General features: G+C 40.4%; 1 protein-coding gene across 1 annotated transcript; it reads right to left on the reverse strand.

Moving 5' to 3' along the window:
* Positions 1-1,721: 1,721 nt before the first annotated feature.
* ndufs4 (NADH:ubiquinone oxidoreductase subunit S4) lies at positions 1,722-22,892 on the reverse strand. Its single transcript, XM_080432786.1, has 5 exons — positions 22,741-22,892; positions 19,876-19,954; positions 3,892-4,064; positions 3,081-3,154; positions 1,722-1,932 (listed from the first exon to the last, which is right to left on the reverse strand). Exons 1-5 carry the CDS (start codon positions 22,821-22,823, stop codon positions 1,829-1,831), a joined length of 513 nt encoding a protein of 170 aa, XP_080288912.1. The 5' UTR covers positions 22,824-22,892; the 3' UTR covers positions 1,722-1,828.
* Positions 22,893-23,104: the final 212 nt, after the last annotated feature.

Genomic DNA, 23,104 nt, shown 5'->3' on the forward strand with positions numbered 1-23,104 from the left:
GGTTCAGTCTCTTTGAATGACATGAAACCAAAAATGTTTTTCTTTTTTTTTTACATTTTAACAAACCTGATACTCTGCCTTTAAAATAATATTGGATTAATTCATTATACATTTTTGTCAACGCATGGCCATCCATTGTGCTGTTAATACTTCAAACAATTCCATTACGCCATCTCCCGTCCCATTTCTCATACACTATTCTACTATAGGCCAGCTGCTGGAATGCTTTCAACTTTTATGGTACAAAGTTGTGCCAATTGAGTTTTCCCCTTCTTCTTTCTGTGGGCATTTCAAAGGGAAAACAACATGCCGTTGCTCTTTTTGCGTTCAGATGAATCATTACACGGTCATATCGGATGGGCTCTTCTGATGTGCCGAGTGACAGAACAAAATAAATAGGGAACGTGAGACTGTGAACGATTTGCAATGCAGTGCGTTAATTAATGAAGGGTTATACCAATTAGGCAACGATGATTGGTACGCCAATATTAGGGCAGTCACGCAGTTTGGGACTCATTGAAGAGTAGGCTAACACCACTGTTTACTGAACACAAAGACTGTAAACAAGCACTGGCAACAAGTTCACTGCCAAGTGTGAATAGTTGGGCAATTAAATGAGTTTATGGCTTAGCATTTAAATATATTTCTACCCTGTTCTGCTTAAAGTGTTGGTCTCACAATTTTACAAAGCTGTTTAGGATGGAGAAAACTGGTTTCATAGGGCTCTATTTGTAACCAGAAATGGCAAAGATTTTCTGCACCTCATACTCTCATGGTGTAGAATGCATTACTCTGTGACACAATTTATTTCTCCATCTTGGGTTTAACTAAAATAAAAATAGACACATTTGCTCTCACCAGGCCAACTGGTCAGCAGTTCTGTATGATGGCTCATCTGTCAAGAGGAGGAACTGACAGATATTTCCACTTGACTCCTCATCTTCAGATCCTCTTCAACTCCAGTTTTCTTGATGATGATGAAATAGTTTGGCTGATGTGACTTTTCCTGGTTTGCTAAAGAGATCTTACTGTGATGGAATATTGGATGAATCTTTTTATAGACACCCTTTCATGTGTGATGAACCATTTAAGCACTATTTTACACTTGCAAAAGCATAAAAAATTGCCAATCTACAAGCTCACATGTGGTGTGAGCATTTTTGTTTAAGACATGCCAAAAATAAGAATGGCAAGTTGAAAGTCATCAAAACTATATATGGAGCCACAGTACAACTCATGCTTCAACCTGAAATACTGTCTCTGATGGCATTTTAACAGATGGTTTTATTTAAACAGAGTTGTTGACTGTTCTGAGCCATTTTCAAAGATTCCATTTCAACAATCACTATCACACAAAGTTCTGTGAAACGATCAAAATCATATGTTGACGTGGTGCGTCCCACTGAAAAGTTGAAGGTCACACATGGACCAAACCACGATCTAGATGATGGTACGCATAACTCCATAAGATCGATGGGAACCTTTCCGAGATCTGTTCTCCATTCTTATTCAAAATAATTGTCGGACACAAACACATCTCAGCTAATGGGAAGGACACAGACACTCACACAAGAAACATTTTGTTGGATTTTTGCAGGTTATTATAATCGGTAGCTGCTTTGAACTGCCGTTATGCAGCTCTACTACTGAGGCAGAATGAGATCATTTATAGTTCTGTTCACCTTAATGAAGCAACAATAAAACAGTTACCAGAGACCAGATACCGTTTTTACACACATATTTATACGTTTATTGACAAGTTGAGAATGTACAGGTCTGCTGCAGAGCACACGCAGGTCAAGAAAACTAACAGATGGGTGTCATCACTTTACTTAGTGGACCTCCTGCTTCTCTTGTTCCAGGAGTAGTTTGATCCGTAAGATTTCACCCTGGGCTTCTTTTCTTGTTTGTCTGTTACGTCGTAACTCCAACCTGGAAGGGGGTAAAGATTTTTTTTTTTTACAATAAGTAACAGGGCAGAGAACATCTCGTATATTCATTTTGGATGCTTTCCAACCACAATGAAGTGTTTTGTAAACATCAACAGGCTGTGTGTAGATAGGACTGTCCTAATCTCTGCTCTGGTGCAATAAACAGAGAGAGCCAATTTCCTTTGTTCGGCTTCTACAAAGCTTACCAGATGGTTCAATTATCTACTTCTCGGTGTACTTTCTGCTGTATTTTGCTGGACTGTCAAGCATGATGAGACCTCATTCTCCACCAGGTTAGTGGGTGCTAGCTTGTGATGATGCAGACAACTGAGACAACTCCATTTGGCCGTGTAGGCAATGAAGTATGACAGAGTAAAACCTGCTTTTCAGCAAGACAAAGAATGTACTGGCATCAATAGCACAACACAGTGTTGCTTTCACTTTTTCACAGACCTTTTGCAACAAGTCTGTTTTTAGCCTGTTGCATTAACGAGAAAATGACTGGGATGGAATGACATGAAATTTTCAGTAGTGGTGGGCAATGGTCCATAGATTTGGTAGAATAATTTGGTTTAGGCCAATGGTCAAAAACCTTTTTTGGCCATAACGTTGTCAAAAATAGTCCAATCTACTTCAAACTAAGAAAATGCAGACAAAGCACTCGCCTGGTCTTTGTTAAGGGCCTGGATAAATAGAAGGAAAAGGTTTAATCTATGCAGACTGAAAGAGAAAATAAGTGATTTCTGCAAGTGAAATCTTTTTTATTATTACTTCAAAATAGTCACACAGAACAAAATGTTCCTCTTTCTATTTCTGATACAGTAATCCATCTACTGATTAAGATCAGTTGAGTTCTAAGTTTTGTGGGTCAAGGGGTCATCAATCAAAATGACATTTTCCACTGCAACTTGAAAACAGTTAAATATAGATAGATTTGGCAATATGACCTTTGAGCTTGAGCAATCTTGACACGTCAAATTCAAGGTCATCGTTATTGTTTCGTTTTTTCCAAAGTGGATCACTTCCCCAAAAAGCTTAAAGGTTTGTTGTGTTTGAAGTGTTTTAATATTTGGCCTGGTAACATTTTGCTCCTAGTAAACTCGCGTTTTCACAAAGAGATATGAAGATCACTTATTATTATTCTTTTACCATTTTTCTCAGCAAAGGCGATGGCATCTTCCTTGGTGCTGAACGTTAGGAGCATATTGGATAAGGGGTCAGCCCTGAAAGACAAAATGAGCCATTAGATTCACTGACGGGTTCATGGTTCACTGAAGAGCCACAGAATGGTGATGACAAAAGGTGACTCACACTATAGAAAATATTGATATCCCAACTAAGCACAAGACACAATAAAAAGTATCCAACTACACAAATGAGCACCATATGCTTAACCCGCACACCCGCCTCCTAATATTGTTATTACATGGGGTTGCAAAGCAAGACATTACAATTGTAGGAGGTGTGAAAACACATATTATGATCCATATTATGATCCATCCATGATAGAGTACCAAAGTCCTGACGTCACTTGTTCATCCCCTGGGTCACGGACGTTTTTCTCTATGGAAAATAACATTGGGTCATCTTAGAATCGTCTCATATAATAATTGTGGCCCAAAAATAAACAAATTGTCCTGGCGCTATTGTCAGGGAGGTGGCTCTGTATCGTTTACGATAGTCAGTCACTCATATTTGATACAGTCCGTTTCTGGGGAAAACTTGATTAATTCGGCGGCGGTAATATTAGCGTTTTTTCACCGTCAGTTGATGTTTCATACCCATATGAGTCAAACCGCCGGGTTCGTTCATTTATTTTTGGAACAGTTCTTATTTGACGCAATATTAAACATGTCTATGGGAATTCATTATGGGTGACCCAGGTAGGATGCGTAAATTATGTCAGACTTCAGTGCTCTATATGAAAGTACTTGGAAACTGGCATGTGGGCTGTACTTACGTGGAGGACCAGCCCATTAGAGGGTTCTCCCATCGCTCTCTGGTATCAAAGTCCAGCTTCCATTTCTTAATGCTGTTACTTCCTGACTGCATGGCTGTCTTGGTTGGCACAAAGATGCGCACCTTGCGTGATTTGATGTGCTCTTCTGGCACACCTGTCAATGTGCTGATGTCCTGGGGAGAGACAGAGAAAAGCACACGTTCATATCATTAAAAAACGTAGCCAATGTTTCCCGATTTCTAACCACTTTCAACCTGGTGTCCTTATTTTGAACTGTATTCACCTCATTCCTGGCCACGCCCACTGTGGGCCTGGCCAGTGTTGCCATGTCTGCTTATAATAAGCAATTTGGGTCTTTTTTAAAAGTGTAGTTGCTTAATTGGGCTTGCTTTCTAATGTTTTGTTTTCATATCAAGGACCCTCAGATTAATATGTATTTGTCCGCAGAGTCGCAGACAAATACATATTACTCCCAGAAAATATGTGGTGCCAGGGACCCCATACAAGATTTGTGTTCAAATGTTTACATTTTTGTTGTTGTTGAAAATAGCAGATCTACAAGCTCATAACATCGCAATGTGAGCTTGTTGATCTGCCGTTTTCAAATAGCCAATGTGAAGTGGTAAAACTGAGCCTAGTTGCTTCTTTTGGGCTTGTTTTCATAGACCTGGCTGCTTGTTTCTTTTGCAAAATTTGTCAAGCTCACAAAGCGTCGTTAACCACTTTCACTTTAACTTAAAAAAAAGAAAAGAGGTTAAGTGTGTCTGTGGGTTTTATAAATATTGAACCATTGAAGTATTAACAAGAGCTTGTGACTAAATAAAAGCTATATTGGACTCAGAAAATAGTGAGTGAGTATACACAATATGTAATAATAATTATGAGGTACTTCCTTGTCCTACTGGCAAAATACACAAGAAATTTGGCGCTGATCAGTCCAGCGGTTTGCAAAATGTGCCCCAAACAACCAGACAGACACAAAGACAGACCCTCTCCTAAAGCAGTGGTTCTCAAACTTTGTTTTATTTCAAGGACCCCTAGTTTGGTATGCATTAGGCCATAGACCCCTATAACTCTGACAGTGTACAAATGAAACTAAATGGGTCCATTTGGTTCCATTTGTTCACTGTCAGAGTTACAAAACCTGTAAGTGTTTTTTGGGTTCATCAATCAATCATTTAGCTGAGGACGCCATGGAACCTCCATAAAGACCCCTGGGGGTCCCCAGACTGCACTTTGGGAACCACTGTGGGAACCAGGAACTAGCCTCCACAGAGCCATGCCGTAAAAAAACAAAATTAGGTATAAACTGCTATTCAATAATATATAATAATATATGTTTTCCCATAGTAGATCATTTGGACAAAATGTACTTAAGTTGGCTTGATTTATTTGTCTTGGGAGCCTTCATGACTACATCACTGGCAAATTAAACAGAAAATCCCAAACCAGCTTGTGGGAGTAAGTTATAATGTATAATGAATTCCTTTCAAATGAACAATAGATATCAAGTAGATCAGTGGCTGAGAATTAATCGGTCAGTGCCACACCACTTAAAGAAGACAAAACATGGAGCTGGAATGAAGGTTCAGAGGCAGGAGACAAAACAAAGAACAAAGGAAGCGAACGCTTCCCAATTATGCTACGTCCCCATGCTATAACCATCGCTGATGTGTTGTGCAGAAGAACATAACTAATTGACCCGTTTGTGGTGACAGACTGGCCAAGGGTCTGCCAGGATCTCTCTTTTGACTTTCATTTGAGTTGGTGACTGATGTCTTTCTTTTCTTGTGCCAGTAAACTAGGTCAATATGAAGTGTTGAGGCCTGTACAAAGAGGTTCTCAGAGGTTGGCTGTAATGTATATGACTGCTGAGGTAGTTCAACAAAAAAAAACATATGGGGAAAAACTGTCAGTCCTTGTATTACAGACAAGTGAAAAGTCAATATAGTGGTTGCCCATGGTCCTAATAAGAAAATTCAGAACTAGAAATTAATCTGTGGCATATAAAAAATCTACCGTATTAGAAAAGATTGGTTTTAGTTTGTGTGTGTGAAGTAGGGTGTTCCTGAAAAAGGTCATTCGTTCTCAGCTAACCTCCTCATGGTAAATAAAGGTAAAACAAGAAACAGCATAGAGACAAACCTTGCTGGACTGGGACTTCAACCAGAAGCTTTTAACAACCTCACTAGACCAGACCACAAGCTTCCACATTAAGAATGAATGGTTATTACTCCAAAGAAATCCTGCCTTAGAGGACTGTTTTTTAGTAACATTATGTGACAAATGATGTGGAAGAAATTGCTATTAAATTCATGCTTCAAACATAAGAAAAACAATGGAGAAGTTAACAAAGTGCTGAGGCAAAATGCTAGCATAATCAAAACCTGTTATGTCTTCTAAAACTAAGCTGTAAACTTTCAAAACAAAGTATATAAATAAGCTGTAGATACAGTCCATGACAAGAACAACTTGATCTTAAACAACAGGAATACATATGAATTGAAGAATTAAGATGCATCCTGGCACAATGTACAAACAAATCTGAATGACACAAATGTGTTAATCCAAAACAAAACATCCTGATCTGATAAGTAACTACCTGATGAATCTTTTACCTGCGTAATATTTTGAAACGTATAAAACCAACAATGAGACTAGCTTGCTTTATCTGTACATTTTGGTTTTCTAGGGATACTATATTAAACTAATTGTGTTACATTAATCAAACTAGATAAGTACATAAAATGTTAACAAGATATGTAACATTTCCAATAGTGAAAAAAGAGGAAAACCAATAGTATACAATTTGCATTCATATTATAGCTAAATAGTACTGATTCAGGCAACAACACACCTCAACCTAAATATAACTTATTTTTCTCTCTCTCTCTCTCTCTTTTTGTGTTCAAGACCTTCGGAAAGTTGTCCAGTGCAAGAAGGGGGGAGGCTTGGGGAGTAAATGCATATTCCAGGGCAACTGCACCCATTCAAGCTCCTATAGAGGATCTCGTACAATTCTTCAGGGAATTAGCAAACAAGCAATGGGAAGTCGGCGACAAAACACAGACAAACCTCCCAGCACGCAGGCAGCAGCCACCCAAGAATGAGGGCTTTCCAGGGTGCTACCCTTTCAATACAAGAATTTTACACATTTCAATGGCCATTACAACTTCAAAGAATCAAATTTTCATCATTGTCTCTCATCTGCCAGTTGATTTGTATAAAGGGGGTCTTTTTAGCATGAACTCCACACAAAAGCCCACCTTCCCTCTGGTGCAGAACTTTCCCCTCAATGAGAGTTAAGCCTAGTAAATTACAGCTCCAATTGCTTAAACACAGCTTGCTTCACTGAAACAACATCTTCTGCCAACATCGCAGTGGGGCCAGAATGTGTTTAATCGTGAACAACATGTACACATTAAAAAGATTGTTCAAATGAAAAGAAAAGGACAAGGGTGGAAAAAAAAACGTCTGGAGTACTAGGTAATTATTTCCGGTTGCCTTATATACTTAACCTTGGCAATTCTTACTTGTCAGCGGCATAAGAAAAACAGGTTCTTTTCACCAAAAGGGGAAACTGGCAGACAGTTCATGACATGGAATCAGACAGGGCAGTCGTAGAGGGCCCAAAACAAAGATGGACAAATTGTATTTCATCTCAGGGGCCAGCACTAGAATTGCTACTGAATTGCTAAAAAATAATGCTGTTCTATTAGATCCGTGGGATAGAGAAAGATCAGTTTGTTCGGGTGGATAAAACACTCAAAAACTAACCCTAACCCATAAAGGTATGATTGACAAAAGCTGCCATTTAAATTTGATGGAAGATGGTTTAGTTAATTATTTTTTTTACAGAAAATGACATGAATAGTTTTTGTTAGGAAGGGTAAAAAAAAGTAGTCTAAATCTGACCAAAAACATTTTGAAAGCTAACACACACGAGGAGGTTGTTGGAGAGGGCTCACACAAAAAGAATGACGTACAGTAAATTTGAGAGTTGGAAATATGGAGAAATAAAACTGTAATATAATTATTAGTAAAGAAGACAAATCAATTATCTTGTGGTTGGACTGAAAACATCCATGAGTTGTTCTGAGGTTTCTCCTGTCCTCCCAGAGATGAACGCATGAAAATCTCTATACCAGACGCAGGCGAGGGTTCGACATTATTCCCTCAGGATTAGCGGGCCAGTCTATGGTTACGCATATGTGTGTTACATAAACCATAGCTGACACATGGGGGCCATGTATGGCAAACTTGTGCAATAATCTCTCCAGATGTAGCCGCCCTTAAATCAAAGTTATGCGCGGATGAGCACAAAAGGTGCTTTGCGAGGTTTCGATGTGTCAAAACAGAGGGTCCCCCCCGATGCACTGAAAAACACTTTGCCCTAATATCTTGCATTGTGTGTAAAAACACTCGTCTAGACTTTTATGATATTTGCATACATTAGAGGGAAAGCTAGTAAGGCCATCAGCGCACCAGACGCATCCACAATGCCCGCGCCCACAAAGGGAACGATTGTAGCCGGAATGTGATGTGTTCCCAGGAAGACTAGGGAGGGCCAGTACAAAAGGAAAACCCACACGACGGGCACTTTTTATTCTGCCACGTACAGGAAGCAAAATGAAAAGTATGAAGTTTGACACTATTCACAGAGCCTTCACAGGACCCTACAATACCTGGCTGGGGATACAGAATGCCGGGCTTAAGACCAGGGGGGTAAAAGGCTGGCAAAGTCTCCGTCACATAAGAGCGTGTCGATATTTCTGACACCTCCAGGCTTCCTGGCGAATAAAGAGCACTGGGGGCTTGTCGCTGTGGGGCCGTTGGGCCCTCCAGAGTTCTTGAATGCTGGTACCCCTAATGTGCCAAACAGGCCTGGGGTAAGAGATTTTTGTGTTAACAAGACAAAAGGAAGCAGAGTTGACAGAAGAAAAACAGTGTTGTAGTTTGTTGTCCAGTTCAGGTTAAAAATTACAGAGGGGTAAAAACACGGCAGGCTGCATAAGATTGACTTTATACAACACGCAATTGACGCAACTGCAACATTCAGCCAAGGGTTTCATGTCCCTTTAAACCCTACTAGACCAATGGCCGTTTGGGAACCGGCCAACTCTGGAACGATGCAAGTTGGGAACGATGCAAATAGGGAATGAATGCCGCACCCCGTTATGCAATACCCAGTCTACCCATTGTCAAGTCTGTCTGTGTCCCTTTTGCGCCCATATGGAAAAGTCCTTGTGCAGTGGTAAATATCGGGAGAATGTGAGTGCAAACTCACTATGAAAAATTTACTGACTAATCAAAAGGTGTGGGGAATCTGCTAAATCAAGCTTAGGCTGGGGTTTCCATGGCAATCAATTGGCTCATTTGGGCCACAGCCAGAGCCTTTTCTGGCAGGTCTGGCACAACCGCCAATCCAACCGCCCTGACACCGGTCACGGCGCTCCCTCGGGTCGTCTGTGACGTGTGTGCCGAACAGTTCTCGAGATACGTGAATTACAGACGAAACAAAAATATACAATCTACAACGTGATTGCATTGTGAACTTGTAGATGCGCCATTATCACCAAGTGTTTGCCCCAGAATAGGGAAGCTAAGGGGCGGCCATAGCTGAATGGTTAGTGAGCCTGCCTAGGGAGCCAGAGGCCCTGGTTGCCCCAGGTTCGATTCCAGGCCAGGTCAGCATATGTGTCGATGAAATGAAATTTGTCCCTGAGCAAGACTCTTAACCCCTAATTGCTCACAGGTTCTCATTGGAAACAAGACCGCAAGGACTTTCATGAACGACCTGTTAACACATCCACCGCCAAGGGCTAATCTCATAATGTACTCACCAGTGCCAAGGTTTTATTGTTGTTTTTTGTTTTTTTCAGGTCGCCATAGGCCCCGTTAAAATCCTTTAGATTGCCCGATCCACTGTTTGTAAACAACGGGCACATGTCCTGGTGTCTACTCGTCGAGACCGCGTGTCAAACGGAGCCGCCATGTTTGAGTTCTGATCGTTTATGTTAACATGGGAAATGCGAGGATGAAAAACTACATGTCCTGTACAGGTTTTACAGGGCTTTTTGTGTACGACTTATAATGGAGGCAGACGGGAAACAAAAAACGTGATCGCACTTCCGGTCGATTTCGGGTGGTGTTACACTGAAAATGGTCCCCCTGGAAAATTGAAAAAATAAAAAAATTGAAAAAAAGGAAAAAGCACCACAGCCCGTAGGCTACGGGATCGGCGCTTAACCGTTGGATTTAACGGCCCGTAGAACTACGGGCCCGGCGGTCAATGTGTTAAAAGGAATTATCCTAAGCTAAGGTTCATGTGGTTTAAACACACACGTTCCATGGCCTTTTGCTCTGATGGAAGTCAAGGTGGAAGATCCCACCAAATCAAACATCAGTGAAATTAAAGGCAGTCACACAAACGTCTATGCGGGCGGTCTTTGAAGGTTATAGATTCCTAAGATTATCAACGTGCTGTTCCTGTCGCTCAAATCACACATTTTAAAGAGGACTTTTTTTTTTCAGAACATTATATTTATGTATTTGGTAAAACAGACTTCACAGAATGTCCTTGAAATGCTTTGACGATGATGGCATAACGCATGTTCTTTCATTACAGTTCCCATGCTGATCCTATATCCTTCAGCATGTCTTGTCAGTTTGGACTGAGTCACAGGTGAATTTCCAGAAGTTAATCTCAGTCTAATCAGTTTGTACAGCTGCATTTCAAAATGTACCCATTATTAAACACTCACTGACATAAAATATGGCCTCCATATTCCTTCTAATGGCATTTGCAGGTGTGCTCCAAATGGAAAGAAAGTTGGAGGACATTTGTGTTAAGCACTGCATTGTTGTAATGGGAATATTTGAATGAAATTAAAGCACTGCTTTATTTTTGAAAAAAGATACTATGCCGAAGCAAATTATTTCTCTAAGTTCTAGAGTAAAAATGTGCGTAACTGATTAATTTGGATGAAAAATATGTGTAAGGGGCTTCTGAATAGCATTTCATACTAGGGGATCTGGAGTCTCAAGAGGTTTGCCAAAAATGTAGAGGAGGGAATTAAAAAGAGGCGAGTAGCAGGACTTCCATGTCTTCCAGGCACATTACTGTTCATACACTTATTGAATTAAATGACCCTGTCTTTTTCCCTCCATCATGTGATACTCTCTTTGGGGCTCTTTAGAAACAGGATTATCTTAAAGTGAAAATAAACCCTAAAATAGAACTCACATCTGTTATCCCTATGGTCTTGGACAGCGAAATCAATATCTTTTAACAGGACTGTCTCCCAAAGCTAAAAACCATACAACTGAGACTAATCTGTGATTTAATCCAAGGAATAAAATGGAGCTACTCCATTGACAATTTACAAAATAAATAACTTTCAGCTTCTTCACTTAAAGGACCAGTTCACCCATTTTCAACCTATCTATAACTGGTCCTCAATAATGCTCATTATAAGATGGTACCATTTGTCTACTCACTCTGTGTCTCGGAGGGCTGAGGACACTTCAGAAACCTGCCTACCAGTGACATCATCAGTCATTAAAAAAAATATGTTCTTTTAATGAAAGAACAATGGCTTCTATTTCAGCATGCTAACTTTCCAGGAAGAGAAAGGCTGTAGTTTCTATTACCTTGGAATACCCATCGATGAAGTCATTGGTAGGCAGGTTTCTTTACTGTCCATTGACCATCAATGAGAAACGGAGTGAGTACAACCAAATTGTGCCATCTTATAATGAGCTTTAGTAAGGACCAATTGTATGAAAACATGTAAGAAAATGGGCTGTGCTCCTTTAAGTGATCATGCATTTATAAAGCATCAGCCGGAATCAGGACGATAAATTACCGGATACTCTCACAGCATCCATGTGGTTTCTCCCCTTCATCGTCACTAACACAGCCAGGTTTTGTCTCTTAATGACAGGACATTACGGCATTGCCTGACTCACTTCTAGCTCTCTGCAAGACAATGACACAAGGATGTTGTCATGGCGGGGCAAGTTGAGAGCATGGTCCCATTGGTCCGATGCCGGTTTCTGTTCTGTGAATGACGTGAGCACCCATATGTTAAGAGACTGCAGCGGGGGGGGGGGGGCTGACCTCACAAGGTCAGCCGAGTTGAATCATGTAGAATCAGCGTGTGGTGAAAGTCCAAACACATCAGCCTTTAACCTCCTCAGTGACCAGCCAACGCCCAGACCAAAGGACTCACTCATCACCCTCTGCTGGTTTCCAACCTTCAGACCGCCTTTGAAGTGTAAATAACATGGCAATTACTGATTGGCTATACGAGTGTCTCTAATAGAAACAAATATTATGTTGCTCATGTGTGGGAGTGGCTTGGCGCAGGCAAACGAGTAGCAGCTGGTGCTAAGACACCATCTTAAATCTCACGTTACGCATACCGACAAGGGTGGGGGGGGGGCATTTATGAATATGCTGGACAAGACGACACTTGTTTATTCTGGCACTGTATGGTTTGTTATTGAGATAAGATGTCTAGACAAAGATGCAGGTCCAAGTGACCTCTCGGCAGAGAGGAATGCACAAAACCAAAGGCAAAGTACGTTCCACCACGTGCGGTTAACGTGTGGCTTAACAGTCTCTTTCTCTGTAAAAATTATTGCAGAGACATGCACTGTACATCAAATGACAAAATTGTGACACATTTGAAATTGCAAACACATTTTTTGCAATTTCAAATGCCACACATTATTCATAAGACTATTTCACTTCTACAATTTACCCCCAAATAAATAGCATGATGTGATTAGTAAATGCTCTGCAGTAAATCAGTCAAAATAACTGTGTACAAGTTAAACTAATTTGGAGTAGGAGAATAATGTAGAGCAGAATCATAACAAATTACTGTTGAATAGCCTAAAAGGAATGGGGGGAAACTGTTAGCTTGTTAGCAAGCAATCTTTTTGTCCCCATAGTGAGATGCTTACAACAACCAGTAGTTGTTGAGAGCCTCGGGTCTCTGTTGAACAGTGTTAATGAATTAAACACTATTTAGTGGATCATGCATAATAAAGCATCTTGTCCCTTTCTCTTCAAAGAGACATATCCTCTAATCTGCCACTCCAAACTCCAGCCCCGAGATTTTGTGCCCAAGCGAGCTATACGAGAGAGCGACCACCAGACAAAACAGACACTTAAGGGCTTGATAGACTTCATTGAGCACGGTGTAGCGGTGCACCGTGTTGTAGATTTTTTTTGTGCGTGACACCGGCATGCAACTCAAGTATAAATCCGGCTTTTAAGTTGTCTGCATGGCGGGGAGAGTGGGTGGGTGGGAGAAAATGATGAGAGAAAGGGAGGGAGCAGGGGTGGGGGTGGTGAATGTAGTGTGTTTCACTGTAGGTCATTCTGTGTCTGAGGCTAGACGGGCTCAGAGAATTTACACCCCTGTACTTTAGACTTAAAACGGCTTGCACTAAAAATAACCCATGGTCCACACTGCTTACTTTTTGTTGCAAGCACAGGTTCTTTCATTGTCCGACGTAGGGTGGGGCGTTTCAAGAATGGTAAAGTGAATGTGTTTGTGATTGCTTTTGGGGGGGGGGATGCTTTACCTAAAAACATTGTTTAATTGACTTCAGAGAAGTTGACTTCTTCAGTGTAACTAAATTAACAGTCTAATCTGAGCAATAATGAAATTATATTTTGTTATCCAGGTTTCTCTCAAATGCTTACCAGTCAGAGGAATTCCCCCGACATCTCTGTCTAACAAAGGTTGACAAGACTGCCGTCTGATCTTTCAATCTCGATTGCGATTTTTGCCCTGTTCAGAACAACAAATATGTCAGCTTCCAGACTCCCTTACCTCATGGAAAATATTTCCTAAATCTATTGACCAGATGTAATCACCCTACAGTAAATATACAAGAAACCAAACTATAGAACGGAATCAAACCAGTTTAATACTCTCTCCGTCTCTCTGCAACTCACTCCTTTCCCCAAGCTCTCATAACTGTCCCCCTTGCTCTCGTAAAACCCTAGTGCCTTTAGACAACTCTATAACAAGGCTTCACAAGCACTTTAAGATGATAGTGTTGTCTTTATGTGAAGGGCGGGAGCGTGCTTGGCCCACGGAGAGAGGCCAGGATAGACCTTACTCAAAAGACACGTGAGCCTATGCAGAAGGTATGGCTTTTATGGCACCATTACAGCTACTGGCAGTCTAGCTTTTAATTCTTGCAATTCTTATTGAACCACTTGCTACGTTAGACAGGCTTATGGTCATTTTGTGGACAGGGGTGAGAGAGCAAAGAAAGTGCTGTGCCCCTCTGTCCTACTGGGTAAAGTCTGCCTCTAACGTCAGAGGCTTCAGACATTCCGTGTAAAGCTGTGTATCAGTGGCCAGCCAGCCAGACCCTGGGAGCTGCCCAGCATGCTTAATCAAACAGTAATTACTAACAAAAGCTGGCCGGCATGGGCACTCTGAGGGACAACTCTGGACAACTGAGGCTCCATCACGCAGGTCTTTATGTGCCATAATGTCTTACATTGAGACTAGATTTGAATTAAAATAATTGTCTGGGGGGAAAAAATAGCAAGTATGCAAGGTTTTAAGAATTATTTCTGCTGTTTGTCTGTAGCAGCCTGCAGAGAAGGCACTTATCAAAGTAGTAGGATCGTCATCACGGGTCATAGTTTGATCTAGAACAGGAGCTTGAGTTTCTCTCATGCGTTTCCTTGATAGGGTTTAGGAGATAGGGTTTGGGAGAAATCCCCAGGAACCAAACCCCCAAATTTAAAGAACAACGAAGTGATTAGATTTACAAATGGAGCAAGCAAGAAGACTATGGATACAACAATTAATAGCGAGACAAAAAGAAAAATCAATTCAAATGGTGTGATGATTTAAATCAGTAAATAAAAATTAATCCCAAAGCTCTTATGTATTGAAAATATGTAGTTTTGAGTTTGTTTGTTCACTGCACACACTCACACGCATGTCGTACTCAGCAGTTAAGTTGTGAATGCAGCAGTGCATTGTGTGTACAGTTTAAATGACAGTAGGGAACTATTACCGGTAACCATTAAGACATTTGTAACTGGTTGACACTAATGGTTACACGGTTAATTTATAATTATTTTATTCAATTGTCTTGGTTACCCCTAAAGTGATGCCTGGAGGCAGTCCGAGTCGCCATGTTACGAAGCTGCAACTGCTTTATGATTGCTGCCCATGGTCTTGCCTTACAAATGTAAACAGGCAAACCTAAAGAACCAGACGCACTAGTTACGACCGTGGGATTTTCATTTCAAAACAATGTATTTTCACAGAATAACGCCATATTTTGCAATAAGATTATGAAATTATGGAGGCAATTACGTACTACGCGCAACAATATGTGATCTAGTAGATCGTGACAGCAAACCTCCTTCACATGTATGAAATAAATGATGGATGGTCTCCATAATTTACTAACCGGTGGCCATCTTATTGGTACACACCTATTGAGTATCAGGCAGGTGTCACCATCCAGTCACCTCTCTCATCAAGAGGGTGACAGGATAGTTGTTTTGATAGTTTTTTTTTTAATGTTTTATTTTATCTCTGGGACCCCAATCTCTACTGTAAAATAGGTTACGTTTGTAACCTATCGTTACAAACGTAACGATAGGCTGACTCTTTGCGATTGCACACTCTGAGTTAGAGACCCCACCATAAGGATCAATTTGGATCACTTGGCCCTTTCTGCATACAATAGTTTATATACTGAGTTGCAACAAAACAAACCATGGAGGGTCGCACTCAGAAATAAAATTCCATCTTTTTTATTGTTCCATATGCCTCAAATTGACAAGATGACAAACGTTTCGGATATCCAGCCTTCATCAGTGTACCGAGTAGCAGCCACATCACTCTCTGTTTGGAGGAGTAGATCGTTTGTATTAATGAACATGTGTACCTATTAAATACACTCAGTGGCCCTCAGTAAACAGCTGAGGGCCACTGAGTGCATTTCTTCATAGCAAAATAAAAGAAAGGAGGTTATTCAGAAATGCCCTATGTGCCAAAACATCATCCTACCATCTCCCCATTGGCATCTGGCAAGACCTTGTCTGACTAGTCTGATCAGCACACCAATTCACCACCATTGATAACCTGACGAATGAACAAGTGAACGGGTGTGGATACATTTGTGCTGGATGCCTGAGAGGGAAGGCTCACCCATGATTTATGCTTGGTTGCGTGCCAGTGTCGTGCACAGAAAATAGCCGATCTACAAGCTCACAACATCTCACGCTGTGATGCGTTTTGAGTATAAATCACTCCACTTACTCCCCTGTGCGAGAGGGACACCAATGTACAGTAAACAGCTGAGGGCCTCTTTCTCTCTCTCTCTGGCCTGTCTGGGTGAGCATTAAAGTACTTCCCGCTGCCACCAGCGACAGCGCGCCACAAAGGAACCTCTGTGGCCGACAATACTGAAGTGGCCGCTGTCTTTTTCGTGAGAATCTCAGGGTGTCTCACAATCTTTTTTTTTTTTGTTTTTCATGCGAGTTTCTTTTCTTTCTCCACACCCCCATTTTTTTTTTATGAGAGAGGCCCTATTTTTCTCCTCTGCCGTTCCTCTCAGTGGCCCCTACTGTGAGGAGAGAGAGAGACACAGACACTCAGCCCAGCCAAAGGTTTGTCTGCCAGTATGGTCAAGCTTTGGTCTGGGACAAAAGCGCACTGACGCTGCCCACACACAGTACCCCCCCACAAGCCCACAAGAGACTCCCACACTCCCCACTGCACCACCTCCCTCCTCCCTCCATATCTCCTATCTATTTTTCTTTTCTCTATCTCTCAATGACGAGGCGCTCGCTGGAAGATCTTTCAACATTCCTGTATGCTGTACTCAAATCATGCTAAATCAGCATAAGGTTGCTGACCTTGACCACCTTCCAACATTGGCTTTAGTGCTGCACGATTAATCGAAAAAAGATCGTGATCTCGATTCAGACACCTATGCGATCTCGATTTTAAATTATGACGATATTTTTTTCAATTAAAAAAAAAATATATATATATATAATATTTTTATATTTACAAGAGAATTGTTTGAGAATCGTGTGAGAATCGTGATCTCAATTCTTATGGAGGAAAATCGTGATTCACATTTGAGCAAGAATCGTGCAGCACTAATTGGCTTATCAGTAACTGTTTAGTCTTTTTTTACAGTTTGAGAAGAGATGGAGACAAAGACCATGTTTGGAAAAAGCAACAGGCTTAGAACAAACATAACACCAAATACTTTCAACAACAATAATGGCAATTTTACAATAATTACAAACAGCTGTATTGCAATGTGTGGAGAGCAGCAGTGGAATTACCCCGCAAGTTAGCTTTGAACAGGTTTATCAGTTGCCAAATCTTGCCAGACAAGTGTTAAATCAACCATGTGGTGCGCCAAAATATCATCGCTGTCAGACGGGAACATTGTATGTCCAAAACCGTTACTTTTCAGGAAATGGAAAAAAGAACCAATTTCCAACATAGCTATAACCAGGCAAACGGTATAGAATATCAAAAACATGTCTGACATGATAAACTGAAATGCTTAGTCGTAGGCCCTATGCGTCAACTATCGCACCGAGTGGAATTGGATAATTATGGTATTCTCAACCAACATCAAGGAGACAATCAAGAAGACTCGGAACGGAAGAACAAGTACGGAAGAACAAGTACATTTACACGCTAAATGTAGGGACGGCTGTTACTGAGAATACGACAACCTAATCCGGCGAAACGGCAGCGTGACGTCACAGCATGATTATCTACGATTCTGTCCCTATCGGGAGGTCACTTGAACTTGAACACTGAATCGGCTGAAGCGGATTTCGCAACGTTCGGCACGGCAACTCGCACGCCTAGCGGCTTGCTCAGCTGTGCCTCTCATGGCTCAAGTCTGATTCAGACGGCGTGCCTCCGTCGTTATAACAGTTTCTTGCCTAACTACTTCCTAACTTAATATCAAGGGCTTATCGAGTGGCTTGAAATGTGGCATTCTGATGTAAACATGTGAAAACATAGCTGGCTGAGAATACTAATGTATTTCTGCTGTGTACTGCACCATGCAACAATGCAATGCAATGTAACATTACAACATTATATGCATTCAGGCCCATGCACAGTTTCAAAAAGGCAAATGGGGCCCCCAATCTCGTAAACATCTGAGTTGTGGTGCTTGTCTCCGAGTTGCTGTAACAGCTTTGATACTGACTATTAAACTTGCAATTTACCGTTTCAGTTTTGGATATTTTAGACTCACTAGCAATGATAATGACTAGGGAACAGCTGAAAGATTCCATTTTGAACAAGAACAGTCTCCCTAAATGTTTTGCATATTGTTTGCTGAAATCTTCTCAAAGATGAAAATATCTTTATATTTTTTTATTTCATTGATTAGGAAACACCACAAGCAGAAAGAAACCATGGAACTAAAACATCTTTGTTTTTCTATTGCAGGAAGTGGTCTAATAAACAGAAATTTGTTTGGGCAAAGAAATATTGTTTTTTCCCCTCAACAATTTTTCAAACAGATATTCTATTGAGCATCTGTGCCTGTGTCACATGTGTGACTTTTATTGCCAGCTGTAGCTAAATATGTTATTAACAAAAAAGTGTGCCCCTCGAAGCACAGATCTTCACCAGGCCGGGCTGCCTACCCGGGGAAGCTGTGGGGGGAAATAGTTTGTGCGACAGATGGTGCAACCACTATGGGCAGAAGTGAAAGCGCTTTTGGTGGTACCGGTATGCTCTAATAGAAGGCCCTCAACATGTGGTTCCAATTTGTGATTGGATATTGCATTAATAATAATACATCACATTTATATAGCGCTTTTCTCTGTGCTTTAGTTGCTTAACAAAAACAGATCAAAAACAATGTTCATGGTGCTTTTTCTACCGCCCACAATGTTGTGAATCTAATTACAGAATTTATTTGGGAAAATAGCAGATCTACAATATCACAATATGCCACGTGTTCTGAGCTTGTAGATCGGCTATTTTCACTATTCATCATTCAACAAAGTATATAGGGCTTGAGTAGTTTATATTCAAAAGGATCAAAAGTGGAAGAGCACAGACATCTATCTCTGTCCAAAATGCCAGAGTTCACGTTTATTTATTTTTTTGAGCTCTAGAGCATTTGGGTAAGAGTTTCACGTGTTTTGATGGTGAGTGCGTAAGCTTATGAATTAAATTGACCATATTCGCAGGGTAAACATTTTGCTCTTACATCATGCTTGGGGGGTATGATGGCCAATGGCCGCCTAGTGGCCTATTTGTATTTTACATTAGCTATTTTACTTGATAAAAGATAGGTGATTTTGGAAATGTTCATATCGTTGCAGTTGTTCCATGGGAACATATTAGAAAGCTGGCCTAGAAGAAGAAGAATTGCTCCAATAGATGCCGCAGGGCAGAGAGAATCTCCTTTTTGTATGGCACCTCCATGAATGAATGAACGCACAGCTTTCACATTGATCCAGTCCTTCCCCACAACACATACTATGTATACAAGGTTTATTTTGGTACTTTTCCAACAAAAGCTCATTTGAATTGGGGAGAAAAAAGACTATCCTTTTTAAAGATGAAAGTTCTTAATTATACACTTGTGCGCAACACATTATCCACTGTTTGAAGTCACTTTTGATGATTTGCCATTTTGCCATCAAGATTTTGTTGAAATAAAAGCCACTTGTTAGGCAAGTATTGGCAGAATAGTGGCCAGACTTTTAACAATGTTAATTTGTCTTTCAAACTGAACATTCACTGGACACTTTGTCTAGAAAAACATTCTTACACGCTCACTCACACACACAATCTCACTCACTCTTACACACAATCAGACATACGCACACAAACTGGGATGCAACATAGCCTAATTGGACACTGGTGCAACAGAAGAAAAAGAAAACAAGTAACGACCCATCACATGGAGAGGGACACTCACCAGTTTCTCATCCACAGTAATAAGTTGCGTGTCTGGTCCTGGTTTGTCTGCCAGCCTCCATGCGGATGTGCTAGTAGACCTGAAAAATCAGAGTTGATTAGATCAGTGTGTTTCCCAAACATAGGGTCACAGACCCGTTGTTATGTGTTGCGATTAAACATCCTGTTGTTGTTGTTGTTGTTTTTTACCTTTCCTAACAATTTTTCCCACCTTTCTTTTGTTTGTTTTTTCACACAAAAAAGTTGTAGATTATTATTTTTTACTATTTTAATAGTCAAAGTATTTTTGTAAGTTTGTGTCCTGGGAAGACAGCAAATTTCTCTTTAAGTCTTCTCTAGCTCAAAAAGATTTGGGAACCCCAGGATTAGATGTTACATGCCAACAACAAAAAGGAAAATTACGTAAATCGACTCGCTATCTTGGAGTAAGTGATGGGGAGGGGAGTGAAAAGGAAGAGACGGGGGAAATTCTCCCCCATTAGTACTGTCTGGTGAGTTTCTGGCAGGCTCCCACTCATGTCCTAATGACAGGCTGTGCTTAATGCTGTCTCGCTGGCCAACTGTCAGCAGTGCCTGTGGCAAGAACTATGTAGCTCTTTATGAACATGCAAAAGTGACACACCATAAAGCAGTCCTTTTCCACAAAGCTATGTCAAGGTCAAGATCATATAAAAATAATAAGAGGAATCCTGCATATTTTCAGATAAAAACGTTTGCTAGGTTATTTCAAGAGGAACACATTTTGTGTTAAGAGGATTTGTGTGGTCTCTTGCTTGCAGTTCAAAACAAACAATATTGGACTTGTGACCTTCCTTATGTATGACATTATAAACCTACTGGGCATAACAATGCTGCAACACAATGTTAATGATAAATCTATGGTGCTTTAGATGAAACCATGAACCATAAAAACTATATAAAATCATATTTAACAATGGGAGACCATAATATACAAAGGTTGCCCAAATGTATGCACACTCACAACACGCACAACACTTAGATGACCTAAATGACCCCTATAATTTAATTTAATTGACTGTCAAACTGTGGGGGGGGGGCTTTCTTTTGATTTTGTAAAGAACATATTATTTAATTCAGTTAAACTAGATCTAAAGTTTATTACATCATTATCAGTCACACCGTCTTACATGTTCTACGGACTGTTAACTAGAGCCCGACCGATATCAGATTTTTGGGTCCGATCCCGATTTTGGAGAGTTCTAGACCACCGATTGCCAATGTTTTTGACCGATATTTTGTAATAAACGTTTTTTTTTCTTTTTTTTTTTTAAGTTAAGAATACAAGATTGAGAACATTTAAATAAAATGCAATCACTTGAATACATATAAACATAAAAATGCATAGGCTTAAACATGTTGCCTTAGTTTCAATATGTAACATGATCTGTGTTATTGCTTGTTGTTGCCCCAACTAGAGCCAAGTGAAGACAGTCAGACCCAAATCAGGTATAACATAGCTTTACGGAGGTAATTTGGATTCCACAAAAATAAGGATTTGTGAACAATACAGGCAATGGGCAACAACTAACAACACTAACTTGACTGGACACTTGAAATGACACATGGCCCGGACTACATCACCCTATACCTGTAGGCTACCTGAAAACAACAATGCCCAGCCCTCAATGGCCGAAAGTTGAGCCACATTGACAACTCAGAAGCCACAACTGGGGTAAACTCATGCTCCCATTGACAAAGATATGACGCCTGGATGTGTCGTTTAAAATGTTATTCATGAGGTACAGTACACACACAATAAAATGCATAAATATGAAGCAGAAATGATATTGGTACCAAACTATACCAGTCACCAAAGAATGTCACCTTGATGCTGCAATGAGGTTATGTGTGGGCTGATGTCTAGTCAAGTTCAAGTTACGAATTGGAAATGTGGCCAAATGCGTACACAACATCCTCATGAAGAAGAAGCTAACAGTTTGTCCCCTGTAATGAGCAGAATATCAACCTTTTAGCAAAGGCAATCTAGTTGTATCCAGTGGTGTAAAGTAACTAAGTACATGTACTCAAGTACACTTGAGGTATTTTTACTTTACTGATGTATTTCCAATTTTCAATACTTTTACTTCTACTCCACTACATTTCAGAGGCAACTATTGTACTTTTTACTCCACTACTTATTTGACAGCTTTAGTTACTTTGTACATTTTGATTATTATCACAAAACACACATTAACCACTTCAGCCCTAAACATATTTTGGCCATTTGAAAATAGCAGATCTACAAGCTCACAATGCGACGCATTGTGAGCTTGTAGAACTTGTGAACTGTGAACTGTGACATTCTGCACAATGAGCACTTTTACTTGTGGTACTTTAAGTATATTTTGATGCCTATACTTTTGTACTTTTACTCAAGTACATTTTTATACTAGAATTGTATTTCTACATTACACTACAGTATTGGAACTTTTACTTAAGTAAAGCATGTGAACACTTCTTCCATCACTGACAGTGTGTGCCCTGTAATGAGCAAGAATATTAACCTTTCAGCGAAAGCAATCTACACTACACACAAAACTACTCAGTTAGCTGGCCGTCTAGCTGAACAGAGAGTAGACACATATACTTCTTATTCAGTAGATTACTTCCTTTAGAAACACAAGACATAATAAATGTCGTGACCACCATGTATTATCTAACCGTCATGTCCATAACAACTGTTACTTAGCTTGAGCTATAGGCTACAAAACATAGCATTCGTTAGCTCGTGGCTAACATGTCAGGCCCTGTAACTGCTTCCTCTACACAGCCTACATGGACAGAGATCAAATCAAAGACGCACACAAATAAATGTAGGCAACTTGAACGTGTATTTGTCATTTACCTGGCGGGATTCAGGAACGCCTTTGTGGCTGCGTTGAGCACAGAGATACGTCCCAAGCCTAGGAGTGACATTGAGGACGCCATGATTATTAATGTCAACACAGAGCTACGGAGTCTGGCGAGGCCAAAAAGCAACTGCTGAAGGTGACCATTGCATTCCGCTCACATGAACCAAACCATAGACACTAACAGTGGTGGAAGAAGTACTCAGATATTGTACTTTAAAGTAAAAGTAGCAATGCCACAATATAACAATACTCTGTTACAACTACAAGTAAAAGGCCTGTGTTCAAAATGTCACTTTAAAGTACTTAAAAGTACAAATGTATTGTATAGCCTACTTAAAGTACCAAAACTAAAAGTGC

The sequence above is a fragment of the Gymnoscopelus braueri genome, assembly GCF_963280865.1.
Source record: "Gymnoscopelus braueri genome assembly, chromosome: 7".
Classification (NCBI taxonomy): domain Eukaryota; kingdom Metazoa; phylum Chordata; class Actinopteri; order Myctophiformes; family Myctophidae; genus Gymnoscopelus; species Gymnoscopelus braueri.